This window comes from Staurois parvus, unplaced genomic scaffold, assembly GCF_062004578.1.
Source record: "Staurois parvus isolate SC_StPar_1 unplaced genomic scaffold, SC_StPar_1.0 ptg001553l, whole genome shotgun sequence".
NCBI lineage: Eukaryota > Metazoa > Chordata > Amphibia > Anura > Ranidae > Staurois > Staurois parvus.
Genome location: NW_028319349.1, coordinates 104,919 through 128,874, shown reverse-complemented (window position 1 = coordinate 128,874; position 23,956 = coordinate 104,919). Strand labels below are relative to the sequence as shown.

Here is a 23,956-nt window from a genome sequence, read left to right as displayed (position 1 = left end):
TCTTAAATAGACAGGCCAGCTAGGAGGCGGGGCAGGAAGTGATGAAGGGAAGCACATAAAACCCAGGGAATAGCAGACCACGCCCACAGGTGAGCTCAGAGAAACACACATGTGAAGGAACAGCAAGGAGGTAAGACAAACAAACAAGAGGCTGCAGGCTAACTTGTGACACTGACCTCTTCCCTTTCATTCGGCGGATTTCAGTTCTTGAAACCTCCGACTTAGATGTGGGATTGTATGCAAATACATTCTGCCTAGGCACGCCCACTGCTCCAGATCGACCCCCAACTATCAAATAATTTTGTTATTTGGATAACCCCTCCCAAGTGCCCGCCCCCTGCTTGCATCAGGGCTCTTGAGAGCAGTACTGAGGCAGGGTGCTGTGATGCTGGCCCCGCCCACCAAACCACGATCTGCCTGCATTGTATAAAGAAGCACAGAGACCCAGTGATGACACTTGTGCAACGACTTCAGGGTTCAAAGTCGCATGACAAGTCGCGCCCCATTTTTCCTAATGAGTATCATTCGTATCGCAGCAACGTGAAAGCAGTTCCTGCGCTACTTTGGTCCGGCTTCCATGCGTCTTGAGGGCCATAGACTTCAATGTAAACCCTCCAATGTCGCACCTGAATGATGCGACTTGTGAGCGACTTTGTACAGCATAATCCCATCATACTGTAAATTTTCCATGAAAATCGCGCAGTTTTGAAGTTGCACGAGTGTGAATGGAGCCTAAAGCAGGCCATACGTGGGTCGAATTCCGAACCATTTTTCGATCGAAAACGTTGTTTGTTCTGTAATCCGCCACCAATGATTTCGAAAAAAACTGTTGTTTTTCACAAATTGTTCAACATGCTCAATAAACGAAATGGGGAGGAACCATGAAAATCGGCCGGTGTCATTGCCCTACTAACAGAGCGAAAATCGGTCAATTATACTTGGGTCCAATTTTCGAACGAAAAATCATTCGAAAATCAACCTGTGTATGGCCGGCCTTAATGGAAATGGAAAGGTGTTATTTATAAAGCTGTGGGAGGGGGGACCAGAGAAAGGAAAATATAAGCAGATTAGACTTCAGCATAGTCGGCACATGATTAGGGTCCAGTGCTGTGAATAGACGCAGGGCGAGGTGGGAGGGGCATCAGTGCAGGACATGACCATTTAACCTATCATTTCCAGCGAACGGCTCCATCCTCAGTAGCTCACCAGTTGTTTGTTTCCCCTCAATGTCAGATCCCAGGGGCTCAGTGCAAATTCCTTCCATTCTATAACCGAACGCAAGCTTCTCTATACGGTGGCCTTTTTTTTTTTTTTCAGAATTACAGACAGCTGGTTGCCCATTTTTAGTTGAGCAGCCACTAAGAATTTCTTGCAGCGCCATCAAAACTGAAGCTGATTGTTCCCATCAAAGATCATGTGACCAGGGCCTTCGGCTTTGGGTCATGTCATTAGCACCAAAAGGAGGCCGAGTCGGAATTTTCTCCTGGAAAGTTATTTAAAACGGAACTCAAAAACTAAACGGAAAAATGAAATATAAAATTCCTTATGAGATGTTGTATTGCACGATCTGTCATCTGACAATGCCTGAGCAGCCCTGTGTCTGTAAAATGTATATGTTGTATCAATTTTTAACTTCTATTCATACAGAGGATTCAACAGAATCAAAACATATTTGGTGCTGGTTGGTTGGACCGTGGCGTAGGCGAGGCGGGCTGGGCCGTGGCGTAGGCGAGGCGGGCTGGGCCGTGGCGTAGGCGACCTGGGCCGCGGCGTAGGTGAGGCGACCTGGGCCGTGGCGTAGGCGAGGCGACCTGGGCTGTGGCTTACTGTGCTATGGTCGCACCTGGTTCTCCCTTAACCATCCGTATTTGAGACCTGCACCATCTCCTTATGAAAACACTTCCTTTAATACAGCTGCCTAAAGGAAATATATGCTTTGCCAATTCATGGCAAAGCATATCTGGTTTCCTTTATTCCCCCTACCTCCAGCAGCACCTACTCACTTTTCCTTTGCTCCCATACTTCTCTGTGCAGCACCCTGGGGCCAGATAAAATACCCAATACACCCAGGCATGGAGGATCATGTGACTCAATACATAAATCATCAGTGTCACATGGGGACCTCTTGAGTCCTGTGTAAGCTGCAACTCTGTCAACTCTTGTCTTACATTAGGCTTCCCTTCCTTTTCCTTTGGAAGCCCAATGAAGGTAAATGGGTCTACAGAGGTCTGCATTAAAGTTAACGTGCACAGGCAAATCACGGGGATTGCTTTAAGATTCAAAGTAAGCCACATTCTGGCAAAACTTTGGACATTCCTTAAAGAGGAACTGTATGCTCAGCAAAATTACAGAAATCTATAATTCAAACTATGAATTTAGGAGCCATTCAATATAGGAGTTCTTTTTAAACGGAGATGGTTCTGGTCTGAAATGTGTCCAAATGTTTGTGGAAACGTGACCACCACACCTAATATGAGCTTGTTGGGCCTTCCATTCCGAAACCAATATGGTTAATATGGAGATGGCCCCTCTTTGTGGATATAACAGCCTCCACGCTTCTGGGATGGCTTTCCGTGGGATTTTAGAGGATTTTTAGGGAATTTGCGTCCACTTGGTCAAAAGAACATTTGTAAGGTCAGGTACTGATGTTGGATGGGAAGGCTTGACTTGCAGTTGGCATTCCAGTTCATTACAAGGGTGCTCAACAGGATTGAGGTCAGGGCTTTGTGCCAGCGAGTTCCTCCATACCAAACTCTCATCAAACTATGCATTTATGGAGATGTTGGCTGAGAAGACCTGGTTCATTACAATTCATGCTAATGGTGTTCGGTAGGGTTAAGGTCAGGGCTCTGAAGTCTACTCAAGTTCCTCCTCAACCAACATCTCAATAAAAACATAGTTTGAAGAGCTTGCTGTATCATCCCAAACATGTTCAGTAGGGTTGAGGTCAGGGCTTTGTGCAGGACACTTGGGTTCCTCCAGACCAAACTCCTTAAACCATGTCTCTATGGAACTTTGTACACCGGGGCACAGTCATGATGGAAAGATCTTCCCCAAACTACTGGAAGGGCGCAATTGTCTAAAATGTCTTTGTACGCAGGAGCATTGCCGGTACCCTTCACTGGAAACACCTGAGTTTAGTCATAATTTAGAGCAACCTTTCTCAACCCTTTTAACACGGAGGAACCCTTAAAAATAACTTCAAGCTCAGGGAACCACTGCTAAAAATTACTATACCTACTGCTCACTGTATGTGTGTCATTGAGATGAATGCTGCTTATGTTGGTGGTCATTGGGAAGAATTCCTCCTTTACAGAAAGCTAAAAAGATCATCGGTGTTAGTGGAAACTTATCTGAGAGGCAAACGTTGCTCATTGCTCAACGAGCCCCTAGCAACCTTTTGGAAGAACTTTTGGGCTCCATGGAACGCTGGTTGAGAGAGGCCAATTTGGAGGATCCTCGTGCTTTTGGCTATATAGTAGGGGTAATTGTGAGGCATCAACATTTTTTTTGACCATATAGTGCAGGGGTTTCCAAACTTTCTAAACAAAGGGCCAGTTTACTGTCCTTCAGACTTTAGGAGGGGTAGACTGTGGCCACTGAAGGTAGAAAATGTCCTGTTGTTAGTGGGAGTAAACCGTGCTTTTTTGGCATTAGTGGGAGGAATAGGGCCCCATCATTGGTGTCAGTGGGAGTAATACTACCCCATCATTGGTGTCAGTGGGAGGAATACTGCCCCATCATTGGTGTCAGTGGGAGGAATACTGCCCCATCATTGGTGTCAGTGGGAGGAATACTACCCCATCATTGGTGTCAGTGGGAGGAATACTGCCCCATCATTGGTGTCAGTGGGAGGAATACTGCCCCATCAGTGGGAGGAATAGGGCGCCATCACTGGTATCAGTGGAAGGAATAGTGCCCCATCGCTGGTGTCAGTGGAAGGAATACTGCCCCATCAGTGGGAGGAATAGGGCGCCATCGCTGGTGTCAGTGGAAGGAATAGTGCCCGGTCGCTGGTGTCAGTGGAAGGAATAGTGCCCGGTCGGTGGAAGGAGTAGTGCCCCGTCGCTGGCGTCAGTGGAAGGAGTAGTGCCCCGTCGCTGGCGTCAGTGGAAGGAGTAGTGCCCCGTCGCTGGCGTCAGTGGAAGGAGTAGTGCCCCGTCGCTGGCGTCAGTGGGAGGAATAGTGCCCCGTCGCTGGCGTCAGTGGGAGGAATAGTGCCCCGTCGCTGGCATCAGTGGGAGGAATAGTGCCCCGTCGCGGGCGTCAGTGGGAGGAATAGTGCCCCGTCACGGGCATCAGTGGGAGGAATAGTGCCCCGTCACAGGCGTCAGTGGGAGGAATAGGGCCCCATCGTTGGTATTGTAGCAATCATGCCCACAGAGATGGACTCGGTTCAACCATTTTGGCTCCAACCTCCATCTTGGCAACGGATCAACCATCTTGTACAAACTTATCTCCCCTCATTCTCTCCCCCCCCTCCTCTGAGAGTCACAGGGACATTTGGTCGATGTGTGTGTGTTGGAAGTGTCACGGCAGGCCAGGGCACAGTAGGGAGCTTTGAGCTATAAACCACTTTGAGCTAGGTGGCGGGTGGGCTGGGAAGCTGAGCAATCTGGCACCTCGTAAAAAGATAACCCAAGCCTTCCCCTGAGTTCAAAGACATTCCAGAGGAGTAAGACTCTAGATAACACTTTTAAAATCCATTTTTCCCCTATGTCTCATATCTTGGAATATGAGAGACTTGCATAAAAAACAGGTATATCTTCAGATTGGCCACGAGAAGACAAACAGTTTGATAGGTCACACTCCCTAAATAATAAATAAAGTGCAGCGCTAAAAATGTCAAACAAATAGTTCGTTCTTAAAAAATTCTTTCTCAAAAGTTCATAAAATATCTCAATTGATACAATGACAACCAGATGGTGAACACAGCTGTGAAGAATCCAGTAGAAATGACAGAAATGCACACTCACCGACCGCGCATAGGAAATGTGCATATGTGTATTAAAATCCGCAGGTGTCGTTCTCCCTCAGGAAGGGGTGTCATCAGGCGATGGTCTGCTGGACTCACAGGACCTCCTTAGGGTCAGGATAAATCAACCAGGTAAAGGCTCCCTCCTCTGGGTGTAGTATGTATTGAAAGCTGTGGCTGCTGGTCTGGTAACCCCTCAGTAAGGGGCAAAAGATGGGAGAGTACCCATAGTGTAGTATGTCAAACTTTATTAGTAACAAACTTAGTACAGGACAGGTCAGTAATAATACTGGCAAGAGCCAGAAAGCACAAGGTAAAAAAAATGTGTTACTGACCTAAAGTAAAATGGCTGCCAGACCTCCTCGTGGTCTGGGCAGCGATGAGGCGTCACAAGCTGTGAGTTCCTCCTAAGGCCTTTCGTGCTAAGGCACATCTTCAGAGGGGAGGCTGACAGCTTTGTGACGGACGCCAAATGTTTACATAACAAAGATCGGGAGTCGCGCATGCGCACTAACTCACCACCATTTTCAAAGAGACCGGGCAACTGCGCATGCGCGCACGTCAAGACGCCATTTTGCCGTGGATACAAAAACTGTCAGCTGAGGTATACTACACACCGCTGTCAGGGCGCATTTGAGCCAGAGATAGTTGCTCACAATCCCAGGGGGGCAATCAGAATAATAAATCTAGTTCAAGATGGAAAATATAACAACAGGCCCCTTGGCAAGTAATTTATCACCAAAAATGGTGATTAATAAGGGGAATAATGCTAACTTATCCACGGCATAAAAATTATTATTAATAAAAATTAATAAAAATTATTATATACAATTGTATTAGTGACCGGTCTGGAATCGGGAGTCGCGCGTATGCGCAAATTCACCGCCATTATCAAAAAGACCGGACAATTCCACATACCTGCATTTCGAGACACCATTTTTGCCAAGGATTTAGATACTGTTAGCTGAGGTATAACTACACCCAGCAATCAGAGCGCATAGAAAACCGCTTTCGTGCCACAAATGATGGCTCTTAATCCCAGGGAGGTGATCAGAGTTATAACAGCAAGTCCCCTTACTCAATAATTTATCACCAAGAATGGTGATTTATTAAGGGAAATGACACTAGCTTGTCCATGGCATATAAAGGTGCTCAGGGTGCAACAGTCTATAATAAGAGTATTAGAAATACTCAAATAAAAATAAAAACACATAAAAGTATATCCCCATATAAAATGACTAATAATAATAGGAATAGAAAAAATTCACTAAAATAATGGTTCATAAAATATAGAATAGGATAGCATAAAGTAAATAGGATAGCATAAAAATGTCATAAACTCAATGTAAAACCTGTATATGTCAATCTAGAATAATCAATAAAAACAATAAAAGTAGGGTCAGTAACTTCTCAGTAAATACACAGGATCCTAATTATTAGCTATAAAACAATTGACATCAATCTCAATGTTGTGTCCTCTGGGGTGTAAGGTATCCAATTCGTATACCCATTTTGTTTCTGATTGTGACACAGCTCTGGTTTTATTCATAACCCTCCAGTGTGGTGATATCACATCAATTCCCACAAACTTAAGAGAGGAGGGGTCATTATTGTGGAACAGTCTATAGTTGTTAGAGAGTGAATGCTCCCTGTAGCCCTTCCTGATGTTGGCTACATGCTCTCTTAACCGGTCACGAAGCCGTCTAGTCGTGCGTCCCACATATTGTTTGTAACATGGACATTGGAAGAGGTACACCACAAATTTACTATTACATGAGATGAACCGGTTGATAGTACATGTTTTTCAAGTGGTGAAAGACTCAAAGGTATTAATTCTACATTTTCTAATGCCATTGCATTTGCAAATAATACATTTATTGCAAGGGTAAAACCCTTTTAGTTCATCAAAAAATGTAGTGCCAATTGGAGGGTTCACTACATTGGGTGCTATTTGGTGCCTGATAGCTGTCGCTTTCCAGAAGATAATCTCCGGTTTATCAGGCAGAATTTTAGATAGTGTGGGATCCAGTTTCAGTAAATTCCAGTTTTTCTTTATGATTCCCCCAATTTGTCTAAACTGTGTAGAAAAGGTTGTAATAAAGGGGCAGACCATTGATTGTGTTGGTCTGGGTTTACTCAATAGCATATCATTTCTGTCATATTGAGCAATCATCCGTATGGTATTATCTAGAATATCCTCCTTATAACCCTTTTCTAGAAACCTTTTCTTCAATATCATAGCTTGAGTAAAATAAGTATCCATATCTGTACAGTTGCGTCGGATGCGCATGAACTGACCCTTCGGAATGTTACTCAACCAGTTAGGATGATGATAACTGCTGGTTGGAATGTAGCTATTCCTGTCTGTAGTTTTAAAAAATGATTTTGTTACAATCTTACCATTAAAATTAATAAGAGTGAGATCTAAAAAAATTTATTTCAGATTGACTATATGTAAAAGTGAGACTGATATTAAGGTTGTTGTTATTAAGACTAGTAAAAAAAGTTGGCCAAAGATTCCTTCCCCCCATTCCAGAGAAGAATAATATCATCAATGTACCACACTCCCTGACTGGAATACCTAGGAAAGCAGAAAATCACATCTCTGGAACCCTGCAAGAATGTATTTCATATTTCAAATCTAACTGTTCCTCAGATGCGTCTGCATATTAGTCTACCCACGGGTGGAATGTTACTTGTGCCTAGGAAAAGTCATGAGCCAAAATATGAAATAAGAGAGATTTTGGTTCTAGTTTAGGTCTCCGCCCAGACGATCCCTCCCCAAATGAGGCATTGGTCCTTCAGAGACACCCCCTGCTGGGGGCTGTCAGGCCTAAGAGTGGAAGTTGAAGAATTCTCCCTTTTAACATCAGAACCACATTGGGAGACATGCCCTTTTGCTCTGAAACTTGATCTGCTTAACCTCAGGCTGATTGGCAAGTACTTTAACCCTTTAACCTCCTTTGTTACCGCTTTGCTGTGCTGTTGTTCTCTATATATATGTTGGTTACATCTTTTTTCTGTAAATATTTTTATTGCACCCTTTTGACCTTTTTGTAATAAATCTCTCTTTCTGGAAGTGTTGAACTGTTTCTATAGCTCGTTAATGCAACTTACGAATTCCTGCCTCTAAAAGAGCGCTACTATGTGTGTAATTAACCCTCTGTATAACCTCTGTCTGCGATGACAGTGCTATACAGATGATCTCAACCATCATAGTGGTATTGCTGATATTGCCGAGTTTCCGCTTTGTACAAAAAGGAGGTGGTGGCAGTGTGAAGGGTTAATTGCGTAATTAACCTGACCCAGTAACAATCGCTCCCAGGCTGCCGGTACATCGATTGTGGTCCAATTAGCTAGAAAATCGTTCTGCGGGGTGCAGCTGGGTGAGGCATTGTTACGCACGTGACATCGCAGTTTCAGATCAGCTAGTCCTTCGGTCACGCGTTTGGTGAGAAGGTCAGGGGTCTGATGTGCGATCATCACAGGTATCAGTGGGAGGAATAGGGCCCCATCATTGGTATCAGTGGGAGGAATAGGGCCTCATCACTGGCGGCAGTGGGAGAAATCGCGCTTTGCATCAGTGGGAGGAATAGCGCTTTGCATCAGCGGGAGGAAAAGTGCCCCAAGGGCCCAGATAAAAGCATACAAAGGGCCGCATCCAGCCTCCTGGGTCACAGTGTGGAGACCACTGATATAGCATATTGTAATATCCAGTATTAATATAACATTAATACTGTGTTCCTTTGTCTCCTTTACAGCTGTCCTCATGGCGATGTCTCTGGCCTCCACCACCTACGGCGCTTTGGTTCTCAACATCTTGGCCATCTAGATCAAATATGATGACTATAAGGTCCAGTTAAGCGTGCCAGCATTCATCTGCATCGTTCTGTGGAGGTCCTTGGAAATAGCCACCCGCGTTACCGTCTTGGTGCTCTTCTGCGCAGCGCTGAAAGCTTGGGTGGCCATCGTAGTGGTAGTGAATCTGGTGGCCCTCTTCCTATTTCCGTGGGTCAACTTTTGGAGAAGTGGGAACAGCATCCCGGAGAACGTGGAGAAGAACTTCAGCTGAATAGGCACCATGATCGTTTTGGGTACGGTGACGTTTTTGTACTCCGCCATCAATATGTTTTGCTGGTCAGCTGTCCAGCTCAACTTGGCCGAGCGAAACCTGATTGACCAATCCCAGAATTGGGGAAGACTCTGCCTCCACTACACTTTTCAATTACTTGAGAACGCGGCTCTGGTTATACTCTGGTATTTTTACAAGGAGGACGGCTTTGAGTATTTTTGCTCCCCTCTCCTCGTAGTGCAGCTGTTGGTGGGATATGTCGCTGCTATTTTTTTCATTATCTTTTTATACCAGTACTTTCACCCGTGCCGTTCGCTCTTCAGCCACAACGTGTCAAACTTGTTAACGTGTGCGTGTTGCAAAAGAACAAAGTCTTTGCAGAGGCACGGGGTGGGAAGAGAGAGCATTGTATGATGAAGGTACTCCGTTGATGAAGGTTCTCCGAAGGTTCGGTTTTAGTTGGGCTTGAGAAGAAGAGAACTGTAGCAAAGTTATGGTGGTTATCTTTTCACACGATATATCGGATTTACTCATGAACAAGGGAAGTGCCTAGGCCAAGTCTTATCACTGCATAGCAGCTGTGCAAGGAGCACACTCGGCTGTCACTTGTGCTACTGTTACAAGCAACGACCTCCACGCGGTTCACAGTTTCCTGTGCTTATGAAGCTGAACTCCAGGCACACAAGCTGGATACATCGATGACGTACAAATAAGGGGGGGATGATTTGCCTGTTAAAAGGGTGTGTTTTTCTGTCCATCCAGTCCTGAGATTTACACAGCTCTAATGCATAGCACACACCTTTCCCTGTTATAGACTGTAGACCAGCCTCAACGTTTTGGGCACCACGGACCGGTTTGGTGGAAGACTGGTTTTCCACAGACCGGAGGTGGGGGGGTGGAGATATGGCCTGCCACCAGATGCAGTCACCTGCCACCAGGGCTTTCTTGTAGGTGAAGGTACCCCCCCTTTCCGAATCACCCCTTGTCACCACAGCCCTATCCACCTCCTAGCACTGTCCATTGCTTCTACCTCTACCCATCTCCCAGTACCGCCATTTTTAGAGAAAACAGAATCAAATATAATTTTGTGGTGATAAGGAATTTAGTAATTATAATAAGAAAAAAGTATAATAGATCCCCTATAGCCAGCAACAATAGATTCCCCCCCCCCCCAGCAACAGTCCTGGCCCTCAACAGACGATCTCTCCCAGCATCAGCAGATTTTTCCCAGCAACAATAAACCCCTTTAACAGTAGATCCCTCCCAGCAACAATAGATCCCTCCTTCAACAGTAGATCTTTACCAACAACAATAGACCCCTCCTTTAACAGTAGATACCTCCCAGCAATAATAGACCCCCCTAACCTCCTGCAGTGTGCCCCCCCCCTCCGACTTCCTGCAGTGTGCCCCCCTCGACTTCCTGCAGTGTTACTCCCCCCCCCGCTGCTGTGGTGTGGCGCCCTCCCAACTTTCTGCAGTGTGGCCCCCCTCCGCGGCTCGTGCAGTGTGACCCTCTGACTTCCTGCAGCGTGGTCCAGTTCTAAACAGGCCATGGACCGCTACCATCCGCAGCCCAGGGTTTTGGGATATCTGGTCTACAGGAACCCTGGAGCATTGCACCCGTCATCCGCCGATCACTGATGCAATGCTCTTCAGGCCTCCATGACAAAAATCCAAAATAACAAATACAAATTTTTGCAACATGGTCACATTTATTGTTTTTTGTCAAAACATGGAATTCCCCTTTAAGGATGTATTCCTAAATGCCGATCTGCATCCATCTGTGTATTTAGTTACTTGCCTTGAGTTCAGCTTTAATGAAGAATTTTGTGTTTCCTATCTTGTGGTGCACTTGTAATAAACTATATGTTGAAATTTTACCGAAATTGGTGACGTCCCTTCTTTCCTAGCCGGAGCCCAACACGCACGCAGGCTGGATAAGGAGAACGGAAGATCTGGCTTTGTTTAAAGAATTTTTGGTCGAAGATGATAGGATGACATTCAGTGCCATGACTGAAGTACTCATCCTATCAGTGTTCTATGTTTAGAAGTCGTTTGTTCCTTTTTATCATTTGAGTGTTTATGGACGTCGTCCAGTGGAGAAGACTACATTTATGGGATTTTCTCAGGGCAGATAGAAAACTGGTAACACAGGGTATACATCAAAGTCCACTTTTATTGTAGAAATATTCAGAAGGAGACACGTGATTCCATCCATATGTAGTGACAAAAAAGATTTACAGATTCCGTAACAGGACCATTGTAATTATACGACAAAACTAGATGCATTTCGCCAACACTCAGCCTTCCTCAAGAGCACGTGTGAGCATAATGTTAGCATACAATGTATTGCCCCAAGTATTGGTCGGCCGGCCTTTCCACGGACATGACCTTTAATGGCATCCCAGTCTTAGTCCGTAGGGTTCAATATTGAGTTGGCCCCGCCCTTTGCAGCTATAACAGCTTCAACTCTTCTGGGAAGGCCGTCCACAAGGTTTAGGAAGGTGTCTATGGGAAGGTTTGACCATTCTTCCAGAAGCACATTTGTCAGGTCAGGCACTGATGTCGGGGGAGAAGGCCTGACTCACAGGTATTCTGTGGGGTTGAGGTCAGGACTCCGTGCAGGCCAGTCAAGTTCCTCCAACCAAAACTGGCTCCTCCATGTCTTTACGGACCTTGCTTTGTGCACTGGTGTGCAGTCATGTTGGAACATGAAGGGGCTGTGACAGGCGCGGCATCAGACCCCAGTCCTCACCAACTTGTGACCCAAGGACTAACCAATCTAAAACCGCGCTGCCACTTGCGTAACAATGCACCTTCAGATACACCCTGCACAAAGATTTTCCAGCTCACTGGACCCCAATCTAGGTGCCAACAGCCTGAGAGTGATTGTTACTGGGTCAGGTTAATTACGCAATTAACCCTTCACACTGCCACCACCTCCTTTTTACAGAGGAGGAGGAAACTCACAAATCCTAGCAGTAACACTATGATGTTTGAATAATCGTCTGTATACACACTGTCACCGCAGACCGATGTATCCAGAGGTTTTAAAACACACAGTAGCACTCTTCATTAACGTGCTTTAGAAACAGTTTAACACTTTTCAGAAAATATAATTTATTACTAAAAAAGTCAAAATGGTGCAATAAAAATATTTACAGAAAAGATGCAACCAATATATATATATATATATATATAAATAGAGAGAGCAATAACACAACAGAGAGATGAAAGAAAGAAGTTTAAGAAGGTAGAATACTTGGCAGAGTACTTGGTTTAAGCAGAGTTCAAGTGTCCTGAACAAAAGGGTGCCTTTTCTCCTGAAGTTGGTTCCTGATCTTTAAAGGGAGAATCTCTTCATCTTCTCTCTCCAGGCATGACAACCTGTTTTCTAGGAACCCAGCAGGGTGTCTCCTTAAAGCAGAGAACCAATCGCGTCATTTGGGGAGGGGTGTTTAGGCGGGGACTCAGACTGTGACCCAAATCCCTCGCAAGTTTATACCATGGTCAATAACCTTCCATAGGTGCATGCAGCAGCCTAGCCACTGGCAGGTTAATATGCAAAATGATATTCTGAACGTCTAGACATCAAATATGACATATCCGGCTGTGGCGGTTAAAGAGATATCGCTTTCTGCTCTCTGGTAGATGTTATCTAGGGCTGTGAGGTATCAGGTGACTCATATTAAACTGACCTATCTGAATATATGCTTTGATTTATTGTACCTTGTTCCTTCCGGGATTTATGAAATTGTATGAAAAAGTGGTTTCAAGTGGGATGTATGTTTTACTGCCACTCGGGAATGCTTTCATGTCCAGTGACTGACTGGTTTATAGCTTTACGACCAGGCCAAGGCAAGAGCCTGACAGACACCCTGGAACCAGCTAATTGGGTTTATAACCATGAAATGTATCCAGTTGTGCCCTGTGCACTCCTGAACTCAGCACACACACAGACCACATTTGATTCAAAGGAAAGGAGGGGGGAGAGAATGATATTTGCAGAGTATGATCCAAATTATTGTTGTCATTGTCCATATCTGTGCGCACAATTATCACAGGGGCCATCCCCAAACTCTTCCCACAAAGTTGGGAGCATTAAATTGTCCAAAATGTCACCTTGAGAGTTCCCTTCACTGGAACTAGGGGGCCAAGCCCAGCCCCTGAAAAACAACCCCACACCATAATTCCCCCTCCACTAAACTTTACACTTGGCATAATGCAGTCAGGCAAGTACCGTTCTCCTGGCAACTGCCAAACCCAGACATGTCTATTGGATTACCAGACAGAGAAGCGTGATTGGTCATGCCAGAGAACACGTCTCCACTGCTCTAGAGTCCAGTCGTGGCATGCTTTACACCACAACATCCAACGCTTTGCATTGCACTTGGTGATGTAAGGCTTGGATGCAGCTGCTCGGCCATGGAAACCCATTCCATGAAGCTCTCTACGCACTGTTATGCTAATCTGAAGGCCACGCCCACTAATAATCCCGCTAACAGTTGAGCGTGGAATATTTAGTAGCCAGGAAATGTCACTGATGGACTTATTGCCCAGGTGATCACCTATCACGGGACCACGCTTGGAGTCACTGAGCTCCTGAGAGCGACCCATTCTTTCACCGATGTTTGTAGAAGCCGTCTGCATGCCTAGGGGCTTGATTGTATACACCTGTGTCCATGGAGGGGATTGGAACACCTGAATCCAATCATTTGGAGGGCGGGGCCAATACTTTTGGCAGTTAGGGCTGGCCATACATTATATAATTTTCTGTACAATTTCATTTCAATTGACCTTAAACTCTGTACTGCAAGGGCCTACTTAATTGGATACAACTGAAAGTGTTGTTTAGGTTTGACCTCATAGGGTTTTTGGTAAATCTAAAGGAAAATTGCACAAGAGAATTGTATAGTGTATGACCAGCCATAGTATATGTCATAATATACACACCCCAGCCACTTTATTAGGTCCACCTGTTCAATTGCTTGGTAACACAAATTGCTAATCAACCAATCACAAATGCATCGCAAAGCAATGCATTTAGGCATCTAGACGTGTTGAAGACAACTTACTGATGTTCAAACCGAGCATCAGAATGGTGAAGAAAGGGGATTTCAGTAACTTTGAACGTAGCATGGTTGTTGGTGCGAGACGGGCTGGTCTGAGTATTTCAGCTGCTGGGATTTTAATGCACACCCATCTCTAGGGTTTCCAGAGAATGGTCCGAAAAATAGAAAATATCCAGTGAGTGGCGGTTGGGTGGAGAAAAATGCCTTGTGGATATCAGAGGAGAATGGGCAGACTGGTTCCAGATGATAGAAAGGCAACAGTAACTCAAATAACCACTCGTTACAAGCAAGGTGTGCAGAATACCATCTCTGAACACACAACACGTCCAGCCATGAAGCAGATGGGCTACAGCAGCAGAAGACCACACCGTGTGCCACTCCTGTCAGCTTAAGAACAAGAAACAGAGGCTACAAGTCGCACAGGCAAACCAAAATTGGACAATAGAAGATTGGAAGAACGTTACCTGGTCTGAGTCTGGATTTCAGCTGCAACATTCAGATGGTAGGGTCAACAACATGAAAGCATGGATCCATCCTGCCTTGTATTAACGATTCAGACTGGTGGTGGTGGTGTCATGGTGTGGTGGATCCATGCTGCGCAATTGTCTAAAATGTCTTTGTACGCAGGAGCATTGCCGGTACCCTTCACTGGAAACACCTGAGTTCAATCATAATTTAGAGCAACCTTTCTCAACCCTTTTAACACGGAGGAACCCTTGAAAATAAGTTCAAGCTCAGGGAACCACTGCTAAAAATTACTATACCTACTGCTCACTGTATGTGTGTCATTGAGATGAATGCTGCTTATGTTGGTGGTCATTGAGAAGAATTCCTCCTTTACAGAAAGCTAAAAAGATCATTGGTGTTGGTGAAAACTTATCTGAGAGGCAGACGTTGCTCATTGCTCAACGAGCCCCTAGCAACCTTTTGGAAGAACTTTTGGGTTCCATAGAACACTGGTTGAAAGAGGCCAATTTGGAGGATCCTTGTGCTTTTGGCTATATAGTAGGGGTAATTGTGAGAGGTCAACATTTTTTTGACCATATAGTGCAGGGGTTTCCAAACTTTCTAAACAAAGGGCCAGTTTACTGTCCTTCAGACTTTAGGAGGGGCAGACTGAGTGGGAGTAAACCGTGCATTTTTGGCATTAGTGGGAGGAATAGTGCCCTATCACTGGTGTCAGTGGGAGGAATAGTGCCCCATCATTGGTGTCAGTGGGAGGAATAGTGCCCCATCATTGGTGTCAGTGGGAGGAATAGTGCCCCATCATTGGTGTCAGTAGGAGGAATAGTGCCCCATCATTGGTGTCAGTGGGAGGAATACTGCCCCATCAGTGGGAGGAATAGGGCCCCATCGCTGGTATCACTGGAAGGAATAGTGCCCCATCGCTGGTATCAGTGGGAGGAATAGTGCCCCATCGCTGTTATCAGTGGAAGGAATAGTGCCCCATCGCTGGTATCAGTGGAAGGAATAGGGCCCCATCGTTGGTATCAGTGGGAGGAATAGGGCCCCATCGTTGGTATCAGTGGGAGGAATAGGGCCTCATCGTTGGTATCAGAGGGAGGAATAGGGCCCCATCTTCGTGTCAGTGTGAGGAATAGGGCCTCATCATTGGTGTCAGTGGGAGGAATAGCGCTTTGCATCAGTGGTAGGAAAAGTGCCCCAAGGGCCCAGATAAAATCAAACAAAGGGCCGCATCCAGCCTCCTGGGTCACAATGTGGAGACCACTGATATAGCATATTGTAATATCCAGTATTAATATAACATTAATACTGTGTTCCTTTGTCTCCTTTACAGCTGTCCTCATGGCGATGTCTCTGGCCTCCATCACCTACGGCGCTTTGGTTCTCAACATCCTGGCCATCCAGATCAAATACGATGACTACAAAGTCCAGTTTAGCGTGCCAGCATTCATCTGCATCATTCTGTGGAGGTCCTTGGAAATAGCCACCCGCGTTACTGTCTTGGTGCTCTTCTGTGCAGCGCTGAAAGCTTGGGTGGCCATCGTGGTGGTGGTGAATCTGGTGGCCCTCTTCCTATTGCCGTGGGTCAACTTTTGGAGAAGTGGGAACAGCATCCTGGAGAACGTGGAGAAGAACTTCAGCCGGATAGGCACCATGATCGCCTTGGGTACCGTGACGTTATTATACTCCGCCATCAATATGTTTTGCTGGTCAGCGGTCCAGCTCAACTTGGCCGAGCGAGACCTGATTGACCAATCCCAGAATTGGGGAAGACTCTGCCTCCACTACACTTTTCGATTACTTGAGAACGCGGCTCTGGTTATACTCTGGTATTTTTACAAGGAGGATGGCTTTGAGTATTTTTGCTCTCCTCTCCTCATAGTGCAGCTGTTGGTGGGATATGCCGCTGCCATTTTTTTCATGCTCTTCTTCTACCAGTACTTTCACCCGTGCCGTTCACTCTTCAGCCACAACGTGTCAGACTTGTTAACGTGTGCGTGTTGCAAAAGAACAAAGCCTTTGCAGAGGCACGGGGTGGGAAGAGAGTGCATTGTATGATGAAGGTACTCCGTTGATGAAGGTTCTCCGAAGGTTCGGTTTTAGTTGGGCTTGAGAAGAAGAGAACTGTAGCAAAGTTATGGTGGTTATCTTTTCACACGATATGATATCGGATTCACTCAGGAACAAGGGAAGTGCCTAGGCCAAGTCTTATCACTGCATAGCAATTGTGCGAGGAGCACACTCGGCTGTCACTTGTGCTACTGTTTACCAGCAACGACCTCCACGTGGTTCACAGTTTCCTGTGCTTATGAAGCTAAACTCCAGGCACACAAGTTAGATGCGTCGATGACGTACAAATAAGGGGGGGATGATTTGCCTGTCAAAAGGGTGTGTTTTTCTGTCCATCCAGTCCTGAGATTTACACAGCTCTAATGCATAGCACACACCTTTCCCTGTTATAGACTGTAGACCAGCCTCAACGTTTTGGGCACCACGGACCGGTTTGGTGGAAGACTGGTTTTCCACAGACCGGAGGTGGGGGGGGGGGTGGAGATATGGCCTGCCACCAGGGCTTTTTTGTAGGAGAAGGTACCCCCCCTTTCCGAATCACCCCTTGTCCCCACAGCCCTATCCACCTCCTAGCACTGTCCATTGCTTCTACCTCTACCCATCTCCCAGTACCGCCCTTTTTAGAAAAAACAGAATCAAATATAATTTTGTGGAGATAAGGAATTTAGTACTTATAAGAAAAAATTATAATAGATCCCCTGCAGCCAGCAACAATAGATCCTCCCCCCCAGCAACAGACCTGTCCCTCAACAGAAGATCTCTTCCAGCATCAATAGATCCCTCCTTCAACAGCAGATTTTTCCCAGCAACAATAGACCCCTTTAAGAGTAGATCTCTCCCAGCAACAATAGATCCCTCCTTCAACAGTAGATCTTTACCAGCAACAATAGACCCCTCCTTTAACAGTAGATACCTCCCAGCAGCACAGCAATAGACCCCCTCCTTCAACAGGAGAGATCTCTCCCAGCAATAGACCCCTCCTTCAACAGGATATCTCTCCCAGCAACAGTAGACCCCCCAACCTCCTGCAGTGTGCCCCCCTCCTCAACTTCCTGCAGTGTGCCCCCCCCCTTTACTTCCTGCAGTGTTACTCCCCCCCCCCCCCGCTGCTGTGGTGTGGCCCCCTCCCCGACTTTAACAAATATATATTTTTGCAACATGGTCGCATTTATTGTTTTTTGGCAAAACATGGAATTCCCTTTTAAGGATGTATTCCTAAATTCTGATCTGCATCCATCTGTGTATTTAGTTACTTGCCTTGAGTTCAGCTTTAATGAAGAATTTTGTGTTTCCTATCTTGTGGTGCACTTGTAATAAACTATATGTTGAAATTTTATCGAAATTGGTGACGCGCCTTCTTTCCTAGCTGGAGCCCAACACGCACGCAGGCTGGATGAGAACTGAAGATCTGGCTTTCTTTAAAGAATTTTTGGTCGAAGATGATAGGATGACATTCAGTGCCATGACCAAAGTACTCGTCCTCCTATCAGTGTTCTATGTTTAGAAGTCGTTTGTTCCTTTTTATCATTTGAGTGTTTATGGACGTCGTCCAAAGGAGAATACAACATTTATGGGATTTTCTCAGGGCAGATAGAAAACTGGTAACACAGGGTATACAGTGAGGAACAGAAGTATTTGAACACCCTGCGATTTTGCAAGTTCTCCCACTTAGAAATCATGGAGGGGTCTGAAATTCACATTGTAGGTGCATTCCCACTCTGAGAGACAGAATTTACAAAAAAATTCAGAAAATCACATTGTATGATTTTTAAAGAATTTATTTGTCTTGCACTGCTGAACATAAGTATTTGAACACCTAAGAAACAGCAAGAATTCTGGCTCTCAAAGACATGTTACTGTGCAAAAAAGTCCACCTCTACTCCACTCATTAATCTAACTTAGTAGCACCTGTCTGAGCTCTTTAAAGACACCTGTCCACCTCACAGTCAGTCAGACACCAACTACTACCATGGGCAAGACCACAGAGCTGTCAAAAGACACCAGAGACAAAATTGTGGACCTCCACAAGGCTTGAAAGGGCTACGGGGCAATTGCCAAGCAGCTTGGTGAAAATAGATCAACTGTTGGAGCAATTGTTAGAAAATGGAAGAGGCTAAAGATGACTGTCAGTCTCCCTCGGACTGGGGCTCCATGCAAGATCTCACCTTGTGGGGTATCACCGATGATAAGAAAGGTGAGGAATCAGCCCAGAACTACAAGGAGGAGCTGGTCAATGACATGAAGAGAGCTGGGACCACAGTTTCAAAGGTCACTGTCGGTAGAACACTACGCCGTCATGGTTTCCAATCATGCATTGCACGGAAGGTTCCCCTGCTCAAGTCATCACATGTCCAGGCCCATCTGAAGTTTGCCAATGACCAACTGGATGATCCAGAAGAGGCATGGGAGAAAGTCATGTGGTCAGATGAGACCAAAGTAGAACTTTTTGGTCTAAACTTCACTCGTCGTGTTTGGAGGAAAAAGAAGGATGAGTTGCATACCAAGAACACCATCCCTACTGTGCTGCATGGGGGTGGTAACATCATGCTTTGGGGGTGCTTTTCTGCGAGGGGGACAGGACAACTGCACTGTATTAAGGAGAGGATGAATGGGGCCATTTATTGTAATATTTTGAGCAACAACCTCCTTCCCTCAGTTACAGCATTGAAGATGGGTCGTGGCTGGGTCTTCCAACATGACAACGACCCAAAGCACACAGCCAGGAGAACCAAGGAGTGGCTCCGTAAGAAGCATATCAAGGTTCTGGAGTGGCCTAGCCAGTCTCCAGACCTAAATCCAATAGAACATCTTTGGAGGGAGCTGAAACTCCGTGTTGCTCAGCGACAGCACCGAAACCTGACAGATCTAGAGGAGATCTGTGTGGAGGAGTCGGCCAAAATCCCTGTTGCAGTGCAAAACTGGTCAAGAGCTACAGGAAACGTTTGACCTCTGGAATTGCAAACAAAGGCTTCTGTACCAAATATTAACACGGATCTTCTCAGGGGTTCAAATATTTATGTTCAGCAGTGCAAGATAAATAAGTTCTTTACAAATCATACAATGTGATTTCCTGAATTTTTTTTTAATTCTGTCTCTCAGAGTGGGAATGCACCTACAATGTGAATTTCAGACTCCTCCATGATCTCTAAGTGGGAGAACTTGCAAAATTGCAGGGTGTTCAAATACTTCTGTTCCTCACTGTACATCAAAGTCCACTTTTATTGTAGAAATATTAAGAAGGAGACACGTGATTCCATCCATACGTAGTGACAAAAAAGAGGTTTACAGATTCCGTCACAGGACTTTTGTTGTAATTATACGACAAAACTAGATGCGTTTCGCCAACACTCAGCCTTCCTCAAGAGCACGTGTGAGCATAATGTTAGCATACAATGTATTGCCCCAAGTATTGGGCTGCCTGCCTTTCCACACACATGACCTTTAATGGCATCCCAGTCTTAGTCCATAGGGTTCAATATTGAGTTGGCCCCACACTTTGCAGCTATAACAGCTTCAACTCTTCTGGGAAGGTTTAGGAGGGTGTCTATGGGAAGGTTTGACCTTTCTTCCAGAAGCACATTTGTCAGGTCAGGCACTGATATCGGGGGAGAAGGCCTGACTCACAGGTATTCTATGGGGTTGAGGTCAGGACTCTGTGCAGGCCAGTCAAGTTCCTCCAACCCAAACTGGCTCCTCCATGTCTTTACGGACCCTATTTTGTGCACTGGTGTGCAGTCATGTTGGAACAGGAAGGGGCTGTGACAGGCGCGGCATCAGACCCCAGTCCTTCTCACCAACTTGTGACCCAAGGACTAGCCAATCTAAAACCGCGCTGCCACTTGCGAAACAATGCACTCTCGGCTACACCCTGCACAAAGATTTTCCAGCTCACTGGACCCCAATCTAGGTGCCAACAGCCTAAGAGGGATTGTTACTGGGTCAGGTTAATTACGCAATTAACCCTTCACAATGCCACCACCACCTTTTTACAGAGAAGGAGGAAACTCACAAATCCTAGCAGTAACACTATGATGTTTGAATAATCGTCTGTATACACACTGTCACCGCAGACCGATGTATCCAGAGGTTTTAAACACACAGTAGCACTCTTCAGAGACAGGGATTCTTAGTTTGCATTAATGTGCTTTAGAAACAATTCAACACTTTTCAGAAAATATAATTTATTACTAAAAAAGTCAAAATGGTACAATAAAAATATTTACAGAAAAGATGTAACCAATATATATACAGCTGCAAGAAAAAGTATGTGAACCCCTTGGGATTACGTGGAGTTTTGCATGAATTGGGCATAAAATGTGCTCTGAACGTCATCTAAGTCACAACAATAGAAGAACAGTCTGCTGAACATAATACTACACAAAAACATTAGATGTTGCCATGGTTTAATTGCACATAACATGTAAACATTCACAGTGCAGGGAGGAAAAAGTATGTGAACCTTTGGACTTAATAACTGGTTGACCCTCCTTTGGCAGCAATAACCTCAACCAAACGTTTCCTGTAGTTGCAGATCAGACCTGCACAACGATCTGGAGTAATTTTGGACCACTCCTCTTCACAAAACTGTTTCAGTGTAGCAATATTCTTGGGATGTCTGGTGTGAATCGCTCTCTTAAGGTCATGCCACAGCATTTCAATCGGGTTGAGGTCAGGACTCTGACTGGACCACTCCAGAAGGCATATTCTGTGCTGTTGCAGCCATTGTTTTGTTGACTTACTTGTATGCTTTGGGTCATTGTCCTGTTTGGAATACAAACTTTTTTTTTTTTTTTTTAAATAAACCACATTTAGTGTCACTTTAACAGAACAAAAGAAAACCAATAAGAGAAGTTCATTGTTAGGGTTTGCATACGCTGTAATAAAAAACACATCCACTAGGTCAGTGGTGGGCAACCTTTTTTTTCAACTGAGCCAAATCTCGCCAAAACCACGATTGAAATTTATTTTGAGAGCCACATTTTTAAAACTCAAAATACATAGGATGGTACACTGTTTTTAGTTTCAATAAGTTTTTATAGTAATTCATCCCCCATATAGTAATTCATCCCCCATAGTAATTCATCCCCCATAGTAATTCATCCCCCATATAGTACTTCATCCCCCATATAGTAATTCATCCCCCCTATAGTAATTCATCCCCCATATAGTAATTCATCCCCCATAGTAATTCATCCCCCATATAGTAATTCATCCCCCATAGTAATTCATCCCCCATATAGTAATTCATCCCCCATATAGTAATTCATCCCCCATAGTAATTCATCCCCTCTATAGTAATTCATCCCCCATATTAATTCATCCCTCATATAGTAATTCATCCCCCATATAGTAGTAGTAAGTAAGTAGCAAGTAGTAAGCCAAGTCCCCCCTGTGTCAATTCACTTACCTTTGCTCCGCGCGTTCCTCTCGCAGTGTTCCCGCGCCGTTCCGGTCTTCAGGGCGGACTGTGAGAGGAGCCTAGCTCCTCTCACGTTCGTCACGCTGCCCCGCCTACACACATCCTGACAGCCAATCACTGGCTATCAGGATGTGAGTGGCAGCGAGACTGGCCAATCATTGCATTTGAGCGCGCTGCCCTGGCTGTTTTTTTTTTGGATCACGCACACAAGAGCCGCATTAAAGCGTGTAAAGAGCCGCATGTGGCTCGCGAGCCGCGGCTTGCCGACCACTGCACTAGGGGATGACAGATGACAGGGTAATGTATACAGAGCATTGTATCCTCACCTCCTCCTCTCTGCACCCAGTAGGTAGCTCAGGTTCCCCATATTCAGGATGGCTTCCAGATCCTTGTCAGTGAAGCCTTTACCCCCTTGTCATCTGCAGTGTCGGGGTCAATCACCCGATCGTGGAGGGCCCGATAGACATGTAATATTGATGAAGTCCTAGTGGAGGGTTATTGGTTACTACCAGCAACCACAAGGGTGAAGGATTATTGGCCATCAATACAATATTGCATACTGGGATAGTCCCAAAAGCACATTTGACTTACCTAGAGATAGGAGGTCATGAGAAGACGGCGAGTTTACATCTATTGGGGCACCAGTGTGAACACAGTGAAGCACTTGTCACTTCAGTATGGAGGTTCACCGTTAAAGATACAGCCCCATTGCACAAAAAATTCACATGTTGGGACTGAATACCAAATTAAATTTATGTCCTTTTTTTCAAACAAATAGAGCTTTCTTTGGGTGGTATTTGATCACCTCTGGAGGTATTTACTTTTGCGCTATGAACAAAAAAAGGGCACAAAAATTTGGAAAAAAAACCCAATATTTTTCAATTTTGGTTATAAAAAATATCCAATAAACTCAAAGTTGGTTTTAAATTTAGGATAAAAATGTATTTTGCTATATGTCTTTGGTAAAAAAAAAAAAAAACCCAATATGTATATACTAATTGGTTTGTGTGAAAGTTATGGCATCTACAAACTATGGTATATATATTGGAATTTACGTAGCTTTTACTTTGCCTAAAATACCAGGGCAGTACAAACCCCCCAAAATGACCCCTTTTTGGAAATGACAGCTCAATGATTTTGCAGAGGCATGTTGAGTCCATGGAACATTTTATTTTTTGCCAGAAATTTTTTGAAAATGACAATTATTTTTTCTTTTACACAAAGTCATCACTTTAATGAGATATGTCTCATGTATGCCATGGGCATATGTGGAATAACACCCCAAAACATTCTTTTACTTCTCCCGAGTATGGGGATACCACATTTGAGAGACTTTTTGGCAGCGTAGCTACATACAGGCCCCCAAAATCCAATGACTACCACCAGATTTTCAAAGGGCATATTTCCTCATATCAGTTCTCCACTACTTATCACGGTTTCAGAGGCCCTAAAATGCCAGGATAGTACAAACTCCCCCAAATGACCCCTTTTTGGAAAGTAGACACCCCAAGGAATTTGATAAGAGGCATGGTGAGTATTTTACAGATATCATTTTTGTCACAGCGTTTTGAAAAAAAAAAATAATTTTTGCTTTCTTGCTTCGTTTTCCAAGAACACGTGGCAACAAATGAGATCTGCAAAATACTCACCATGCTCCTTAGCAAATACTTTGGGGTGTCCGCTTTCCAAAAAGGGGTCATTTGGAGGGCTTGCTTCTACTATCCTAGCATTCCAGGGCTAACACTTATTATTATACAGTATTTATAAAGCGCCAATAGTTCGCTCAGCGCTGTACATTACAAAGGGGGACAGAACATGTGACAGAACAATACAAATACAATGCAAAACATGAGGGGATTGAGGGCCCTGCTCTTTCGAGCTTA

General features: G+C 44.9%; 1 protein-coding gene across 1 annotated transcript in view; it reads left to right on the top strand.

The window, feature by feature from the left end:
* LOC149435304 (endoplasmic reticulum membrane adapter protein XK-like) overlaps positions 1–17,990 on the top strand; it is a 36,248-nt gene extending 18,258 nt beyond the window's left edge. The window contains exon 3 of the mRNA XM_089662807.1: positions 15,918–17,990. Coding sequence (XP_089518933.1) covers positions 15,918–16,642 — 725 coding nt within the window. The 3' untranslated portion in view covers positions 16,643–17,990. The remainder of the gene's footprint in view (positions 1–15,917) is intronic.
* Positions 17,991–23,956: the final 5,966 nt, after the last annotated feature.